The 9,377-nt window shown below is 50.4% G+C and overlaps 1 protein-coding gene across 1 annotated transcript; it reads right to left on the bottom strand.

Moving 5' to 3' along the window:
* Nucleotides 1–6,458: 6,458 nt before the first annotated feature.
* On the bottom strand, nucleotides 6,459–7,677 carry LOC123107149 (transcription factor HEC1). Its single transcript, XM_044529154.1, has one exon. It carries the CDS (start codon nucleotides 7,547–7,549, stop codon nucleotides 6,842–6,844), a length of 708 nt encoding a protein of 235 aa, XP_044385089.1. The 5' UTR covers nucleotides 7,550–7,677; the 3' UTR covers nucleotides 6,459–6,841.
* Between the last annotated feature and the right edge of the window lie 1,700 nt (nucleotides 7,678–9,377).

Here is a 9,377-nt window from a genome sequence, read left to right as displayed (position 1 = left end):
TTCACCAGGGACCTGTACAGGCAACAGAGAAGAACCAATACCAGCAGGAATATCATCACTTTGGTTAGTACAACTGTCGCCCCCATGATCAAAAGACCGAAGATGTGGAGGAAGAAGAAGGATTTCCTTGCAGAGAAGTGCACCAGCATTGGGATGAAGAGAAGCAAAAGGGAACACTGACTCATCAAAAACTACATCTCTGGATATGTAGACCCTACTAGTAGGAACATCTAGACATTTAACTCCTTTGTGCATGGGACTATAGCCTAAGAAGACACACTTTTTGGAGCGAAAAGCAAGTTTGCGTGTGTTATAGGGTCTGAGGTTGGGCCAACATGCACAACCGAAAACACGAAGAGATGTGTAGTTGGGTGTGACACCAAGGAGTCGTGTAATAGGTGTTTCAAATTTGATGACTTTACTAGGAAGCAAATTGATAAGATATGTAGCGGTTAAGAATGCTTCATCCCAGAATTTGAGTGGCATGGATGCATTTGCTAGCAATGCTAGCCCCATATCAACTATGTGACGGTGCTTTCTTTCAGCAGATCCGTTTTGTTGATGAGCATGAGGGCAAGAGACATGATGTGAAATACCAAGTTTTTGGAAGAAAGAGTTCAATTTTTCATACTCACCACCCCAGTCACTTTGCATAGCAATGATCTTGGAGTTCAGTTTGCGTTCAACAAGGTTTTGAAAATTGATGAAGACTTGGAATACATCAGACCGTTTCTTTAACAAGTAAATCCAAGTAAATTTACTATAGTCATCAATAAAGCTTACATAGTAAGAAAATCTCCCAACTGAAGTAGGGGCTGGTCCCCATACATCTGAAAATATAAGTTGTAGAGGAGCAGTAGACACACTAGTAGAGATGGGATAGTGTAATTGATGACTTTTTGCTTGTTGACACGGATCACAAACTGACTCAACACTATTCTCATAAGAGAGTTTATTTTTGCTAAGAACATATTTAACTATGACTGAAGATGGATGACCTAATCGACTATGCCACCTTGATGATGATGGCTTGGTGACAATATTTGCTTGTTTATTGGACCATGAAGATGATGATGATGATATGAGTGGATAGAGGCCTCCCACGCACCGTCCTTTAAGAATAATTCTCCTTGTGCTCAAATCCTTAACCAAGAAAAAGTGAGGATAGAATTCTATAAGAACATTATTATCAAGGGTGAATCGATGAACAGAAACAAGATTTTTGGAAGTTTGAGGAACATGCAAGACATCTTTAAGGTGCAAATTTTTCATGGGGTTTTGAACAATTGAACTACCAATGTGGGTGATATTCATACCAGAACCGCTTGCCGTGCGAATTTGGTCGCCTCCGTTGTACTTCTCCCGTACTGTCAGCTTGTCAAGTTCACCTGTGATGTGATTTGTTGCTGCACTGTCTGCGTACCAATTAGTGTCCACGCCATAGGAGACAGCATGCGCCTCCTTCTCTTCTTGATCATTCTCTTCATAGCGCCACCAGCAGACACGTGCACCTCCTGGATGATGTCTATAGCATATCTGGCACTCAGGATAGTCATGCTGCTGCTCGCGTACCTGCTGTTGCTGTTGCTGTCGAGGGCGTCCTCTGAATCCGCCGCCTCTATTTGCAGGAGAAGGCTGGCGGTCACCGCGGTCACCGCGGTCACCGCGGCCGCGCCCTCTTCCTCCTCGCCCACAGGATCTACCACGGGACTGGCCGCGGCCTCTGTAGACGGCGTTGGCAGATGAATGAAACCCGCCTGAAGACGAGTCTCCCAGCATCTCCATCCTCTGATCAAAGGCGGAGATCTGAGCGAAGAGGTCATCGGCGGTGATTGTGTTCTTGACAGCGCCGATCGCCGCCACCACGGAGTCGTAGTCGCGGTCGAGTCCTGCGAGTATGTAGTCCACCATCTCCGGATCAGAGACGGGACGACCAGCGGCAGCTAGTTCATCCCCAAGGCTTTTCATCTTCGCCATATACGCCGAGCTCGACATTGTGCCCTTCTTGGTATTGGTGATCGCGATCCTTAGATTGGTGATCCGGGACTGTGATTGCGAGGCGAAGAGATTGTTCACCGTCGTCCAGAGCTCATAGGTGGAGTCCTTCCCGACGACTTGCGCAAGAATTTCTGGAGACATGGAGTTGAGAAGATATGACAGGACCTGCTGGTCTTTGGCGATCCAGGGCCCGTACAGAGGGTTCGGCTCGAGGGCCGTCGTCTTGTCCGCCTTCGTGATCTCCACAGTCTTGGGTGGAGCGGCGTCAGAGTTGTCCAGGAGCCCGGTTACCTGCGCACCTCGCAGGGCTGGGAGCACCTGGGTCTTCCAGAGGATGAAGTTTCCTCTTGCTAGCTTCTCAGATGGCGGCGATCCGAGGTTGAGGCCGACGCCGGACGAAGAAGCCATGGAGATGATGATATGTGGTTCTAGGGTTTTGATTTGTGGCTAGATGTAGGAGAAGAGGTAGCTCTGATACCATGAAAGATAATAAGCGTTCCTACTCCCTCGAGGGGAGCTGCGGTTCTGTTTATATTGATTGATGCGGCCGAAGCCAAGCTTGGAGTACAAGGAATATTACAAGGAGTTTGAGTAGGAGAAGGAAAGGAGTTTGAGATGCTACGGAAACATATTCTCTAACAGGGGCAACATGGTCATTTAATAACCTTTAGGAAGGGACTAGAGACTTTTTACTCTCTGGAAACAAACAAGAAGGGATTTTTTAGGGACTAGAGACTTTTTAGTTGGGACTAGAAAAAGTCATAGGACTTATGAACCAAACATGCCTATAATCTATGAGACAACACTTCAAATATAATCAACGAGACACATATTATTACGTTCAACATAAATTTTGATCTACATTTGTGGGGATGCAATTTACCCACTCCACTAATAGACCCATTAAATGGTAAGCTCTCTCTAAAGACCGGCATGACATGATTGCTAGGTCCACACTGGCTAGGTCAAATTTGTTTGCACATGGAAATATAGTAATCCCATCTAGCTGAAGAATGAGATCGATAGGAATCTCAAATACGTCGCATATGTTACAAGTCTCTTCCTTTTTTGTTATATATCCCACCAATCTTTAGTTATCTCATTGGCCCTGTACTATTCATTGGCTCAAAGGGATACACACCTTTCCTAGAATCCTAGCTAGTCCACTTCCGTGGGGTGGTTAAGGTGCATGCATCCTGCCCAACATTTTGTTTCTCGAGGGCAGCAGCATCCACCAGCCTTCCTTCCGCTCCCAAACATTTCCGATGAGGGTTGGTGCGCGGGCCCAAATCAAGGCCGCCCCCCACAAGATCGATCACAAATTCGAGCTTAAAGCAAGGCATTATTTGGATTTGGATTTGGGTGGAGAAAACTATTGCTGCCGGGCAAAAGCCTACACATACACTGATACACACAGAATTCCTCACATGTTAAATGTACAAGTCATCCAAACCACACACCCCAAACCAAACCAGACAACCATGGATCGCAAGCACTCGACGGGACCGATGCGACGCCTTCTTGTTCCCCTCAATGACATGTTGCGATCTACGTGAACCTCCAGCGACTCGTACATCACACCAAATATACAGATACATTCTGCTTTGCGCTACCGATCGATCCAAGTACGTACATGTCATGGAGAAGGAAACGGGGACACACGGACGGAGACGTACGGATGGGCCGGGGGACACGGACGATATGGACAAGGCGGGGAGATCCTACACGCGCCGTGCTCCTACTGGCCCGGTCGACCACGTGGCACGGCCCCGTTGGTCGTGCATGGTATCTCAAAGCAGCGGCGAGGACCGAAGAAAGTATAGTAAATAAATAGGAAAATTTGGAAAAAAAAGGCGTGGAAAAGATCGATCAACGGATCAAGCATGACGGGAAAGCGAGGGCCGAGGCGGATCGAGCCCAGGTTGGTTGGTTGGGAGGGAGGAGATACGGCGCCGGATCGGCCTCGGCCTACGTTGGTGCTGCCGCTGTTTTTCCTCGTTCGATCCCAGCACCGGCCGAGGGGGGATGCACGGGATCCCGCGCAGATCTCTCCTCTGCAGCGCGCGGGCCCGTGGCTCCTCGCCGCGCGACGCGTGTCCTCGTCGACGGCGACCCGCCGGCCCGGACTTTCGCGGCGACGGCGACATGGCGCGGATCGGGGGCGCCCCCCGGCACTGGTTCCCCTGATGTGTCAGCGATCCGGCGAGCGCTGCGTGTGTGAAATGTTACAGGTGGTTTTATCCGAGCTCGATCGGTCGCATGCACCTGGCTCTGTGCTTCTCGCCGTCTCGGTCGGTCAGCCGGGGGACTGAGAGTGAGAGCGGCCTCGATCCAGCTAGCTGTTGCTGAATTGCCGTCGTCGCCGACAGCCATAGCTCTGGAAGCAGTCAAACCGCGTGTAAACTTTGTGCGGTGGGTCACGTCACGGAGCAGCGGCAACTTCCCTCTCGGCTAGCACACTGCCACGTGGCGGCCGAAAGAGACGTGGATATATTCTATAGATTTGTAGCATCTCTTTAGGACGGCTAATCAGTGAGCCAGCATCCGCGAAGTGGATTTTCTCTCGAGTGGAGTCGCTGCCTTGTTAATTTCATCGTACGTGAACCAAATCTGCTTTATATTTGGACCTTTTCCGCCTGGTTAACCGCTGTTCATTTCTGTGCTTTCACCGTCAGTTAATTCGGGAATATTTATCGTGTCGTGTGTGCTACTATTCGTTTGATATGCATGCATGTACGCCCATGTAGAGTAGAGATGGTTGTGTGTGGTGTGGTGTGCCATCTACAACTCCCTCTGTTCAAAAAAGCTTGTCTTGAATTTGTCTCTCAAATGAATGTATCTAACACTAACTTGATGCTAGATACATTCATTTGATGGACACATTTTCTTGGACGGAAGGAGTATATTTTTGGCCTTTTACTTTGGATCGTGTGGGTAGAACGACATCAAGTGCCGTGAAGAAGACATGAATGGTGACTAGGTTCCGACTCGCTAGACACGGGATTTATGGCGGAGATTATAGATCCGGTGGTCCTGGAACCAGGTTCACTGTTGGCTGAACCCGCAAACCTGCATGCATGGATGGAATTCACTGTTCTGTTCAGCGGAGTTACAACCCAACATCGCTGATGAGATCATGCATCTCCGTGGCAACTCTGTTTCAGATTCTTAGTCCCTACAGTAACTTCAATGGGCCTTTTCTCGGGAAGTAGTAACTTCTACTCCTTCTGTTTCATAATTCTTGTCATGGTGTTAGTTCAAATGTAAACTAAAACCACGATAAAAATTATGAAACGGAGGAGTACCAACAAAGCTTCTGCTGTTACAGAGAGGTAGGCCTCGATCAAACCGCACGCGTGAACGATTATTTATTTTAGGGCCAAGCTCAAACTTTCCTCTAGGACATCCTTAATTAATTAGCTGAGACTAACATATAGAATTTGCGGCAAGTTAAGACTAATAGATTAGTGCAGAATGCAGACAGAGAACATCAATTATTGATCATCACGGTCGAGATCAGCAACAGATATCTCAATGCTTATATTATATTCCATGTTCCAACGACCATGTGATGCTTCTAGGAATACCGGTCCATGCAATGCACGATGGACCACGCACTGGCATACCGAACACGAACGGCAGATCGATCCATGGCGGGCTCTCGATCGACCGGCTGGACCATCCATGATTTACCCATGAACCCACTGGGGCTCGACCGGCCATAACTCCGCAACGGTTTCGAGACAACAGCAACCACTAGTCGATCTAGCAGGCAGGTCGATCGATCGATCAGGCGGCCCCCAAACTGTTGGCTTGGCCCCGTATTCAAAGCCGGCGTGGACGTACGTACAGACACTGCCACATGCGGAAAGCACGCGACGGCAGAAGCGGTTGTGCTTGTGCATGCACGCCTGACCCTGCCGGCCGGGATCGTCCATGGACGATCGCATGGTTCACCGTTTACCGTTGCCGCTTGCCAAAGTTAACTTGCGTGCCTAGCTTCCGCTTGCTTCGCGGGTGAGTCACGTAGCTAGCTAGGCCCTGCGTGCGTACGGCCGGCGTCCTCTCCGGCCGGCACCCCGGCAGTGCTACGGAGCAGCGGTCAAGTAGCTACTTATTACGTACCCCCCTTCCTGCTTGCGCATGCAGCGTGAGAACGGCCGGCGAGCAGAGGGACGCGCGAGGTAGCCGACGGCGTGACGACAAGCAATCAGCAAAGGCACGGCCCGGTTACTGACATTTCCTTGAGGCGAACCTCTACGTAGTAGTACGTGCTACTGCCATTGCCATTGATGAACGGTCAACTTTCTAGACTAGTCAGGTCGATCGGCCGTGCCGTACGTACGTGGTACTGCTAAATGTAGCGAAGGAGAGAAAGGACAATGGGTATTGTTCATTCAGATGCATGCATGCATGCACGCCAACGAAATTTTAGGATCACACTGTTGTGCATGAAAAAATACTGCATTGATAAGGTAAAAGAAAGGTGCACATCCCTAGTGGTAGCAGTACACTAGTACGTAGGTAACGTACGCGCATGGACGGGCTTGCGAGTCCAAAAAAAGCTTGGAGCAAACCACGTACGAGCTAGCTAGCATGCGGTAACAACGACAGTAAATGTAACTAGAAGGTTCCTACTACACATCTTTACACACATTCATGCATGTGGCCATGCACACAGCCGCACAGAGCTACAGAAATCATCCGAGGAACTCCAAAAGCGATCGAGGACGACGAGCTGGTGCGCGCGGCGCGGGCCGGCGACAGAAACGGAAGGAAGGATTATTGAATCACTGCTATCATGGTAGCTGAAGCGTCGACGAGCCGTGCTGATGAGGACGGGCTACCACGGCGCGTGCTGCATGGCGGGGTAGGCGAAGGCAGCGGCGCGGTGGGCGGCCGCGCCGGTGGCGGCGGCGGCGAGCTCGAGCGACTGCACCTGGGACTTGAGGAACTTGACGTAGTGGATGGCCTCGTCGAGCATGGAGGCGGTGTCCATCTTGGTGCCGCCGGGGACGAGGCGCTGCAGGACGCGGATGCGCTCGCTGATGCGCTCCCGCCGCAGCCTCGCCGCCACGCTCTGCGGGTCCTTGGAGGTCCGCACGTTGCGGCGCTTCGGCGGGCGCACCGCCTCCGGGTCGACCTCCACCGGCTGCAGCGCCGCGATGTGGAAGATCATCTCCCGCATCGCGTCCGACGAGGACGGGGACGAGTAACCCTGCGGCGCGCCGCCGGCGCCGTCGAAGACGGCGGCGCCCGGGGACACCACGTATTCCTGGTGCACGCCGCCGGTGCCGGCGTAGCCCGCCGGGGCGGCCTGGGCATGCAGGTCCTGATGGTAAAAATAGCCGGCGTCGGCGGCCGCGCAGGCCGTGGACACGTGCGGCGGAGGCGAGAGGCTGTGCGAAGGGGTCTGCACGGGCGATATCGGCGGCGACGCCTCCGCCATCATCAGCGACTGGTCGTTGAGCGCCTGCTCGAGCTGGAGCATGGTGTTCATCAGCGCGAGCTGCGCCTCGGGGCTGGAGCTCAACAGCAGGTCAAAGTCCATGGATGATCACTCAAACGATCGAGAGCTTGCTCTCAGTGAGACGTGTGTGTGTTGCTGCTGCAAGAGACTGGACTACGAGCTCGCTCGACTCGAGCTTGCTGGCGAGTGGGCTGTTTGAGGAAGGTTTTGCTGGCTGTGCTGTTGCCAAACCGCAAGTGGAGGCGCCTATTTATAGGCAGAGGCAGAGGAGAGGACCCGGGACCGTAGGGCCGTTGCGGTTTGGAGTGGACTGGCGGGGGTAAAGGTGACGCTGCTTCCTCTGTAGCATCAGCGCACACTAGCAGTTAGCGATCTCTTCTTTTCAATTATTTCCCCCTTTTTCTAATTTTTCTGATTTTATTTATTTCTGTATACGTCCTTTCCTTTTGCCTTGCTGCTCCTTCCTCGAAACTGGAATTACGCTCCCGTGCGCCAGTATAGATAAACTTTCGCTTTCGTCGAGAGGGACGTCTCTACAAAATGTCTCGCAGAACACGGATCAGCCGAAATCTCCAGAATTAAGAATGCCGACGACCGCTTTGCCCGTCGCATTAAGCTTTTCCTCACCTGATTAGGGTAGCGGCGAGGGTTGGACGGTCGGGTCAGCTCACGCCGGCCCGACACGTGGATGGTTATGTGGGAGATCGTTTTTTCCGAAGTTGCTCTCCGCGTATCGGTCAGTGAAAGTGGAACACTGTGTAGTACTAGTACGTACTCCCTCCGTCCGAAAATACTTGTCGTAGAAATGACTAAAAATGGATGTATCTAACACTAAAATATGTCTAGATACGTCCATTTATCCGACAAATATTTCCGGACGGAGGGAGTAGTACGTATCTGGCTTCGAAAAGGAAAACATGCAGTGGGGCATGCGTATCGCGCTCCACGTCGGACTGATGCAGGTTATGTGCGATGAATCGCGCGCGGGTGATCTTCTTTTCTCTACGATCACCTTCTGGTTGACATGATAAACTGACGAGATTCAGAAATACTACTAGTCGATATTTTAGTTACCACCGTAGATTTTTCTTCCTACGTGATACTTATACGTAGTACTGGACGTTGAGTACAGTAAAAATATGTAGGATATGGCGCAGATAAAAAACGACATATACACGGACGGAGTATATAGCTAGTCTTACATGCTTCCTTTGTTCTTTTAGTCTGCATATAAATTTTGATTAAATTCAAGTTTTGTAAAGTTTGACGAATTTTATATTAAAAAATATCAACATTCATAATATGAAATCAATATTATCATATGCACCATAAAATGTGTTCTCATACTATATAGCATTAGTATTATAGATGCTTATATTTTTTTATATAAATTTGGTCAAACCATGTGTAGTTTGAATTTGACCACGAGTAGAAAAATAAACGGAGGGAGTACTAGCGAGTAAATCCGGTACGTTCAGACCTTTCCACCGTTTGCGCGCGCAATTTAGTTACCAGCAAGTCGTAGTAGATTGAGCGGTGAGGTACGGAACATGCCGCCGTGGAGTAAAGCGAGCGTACACGGCGGGTTGCCATCGGCCCCCAACACGGTCAACGGGCTCAAGGGCGTTGGTCAGTTGGTCGGTTGGCGTTTGGTACTCTCTTATAAATGACCCGGACCCGCCTGTGCTTGGCCGTATACGATCCTACCGCGCCTAGCACCCCACGTGTCGGTGATCCACCGGAGGACAAACATGCTCCGTTCACTTGCCTTTCCGCCAGCGTCCACCGCGCATGAAATTTTTTACGTGATAATGCTGTTTTTTCTACATAATTTTACTGGCTGGTTACTCCGGTAGATGCTGCTAAAGACATTATGATTTGAGTTGAAAGAAATTAAAGAGGAAGCTCC

The sequence above is a fragment of the Triticum aestivum genome, chromosome 5A (assembly GCF_018294505.1).
Source record: "Triticum aestivum cultivar Chinese Spring chromosome 5A, IWGSC CS RefSeq v2.1, whole genome shotgun sequence".
NCBI classification, from domain to species: domain Eukaryota; kingdom Viridiplantae; phylum Streptophyta; class Magnoliopsida; order Poales; family Poaceae; genus Triticum; species Triticum aestivum.
This window is presented reverse-complemented; position numbering and strand designations above follow the sequence as displayed.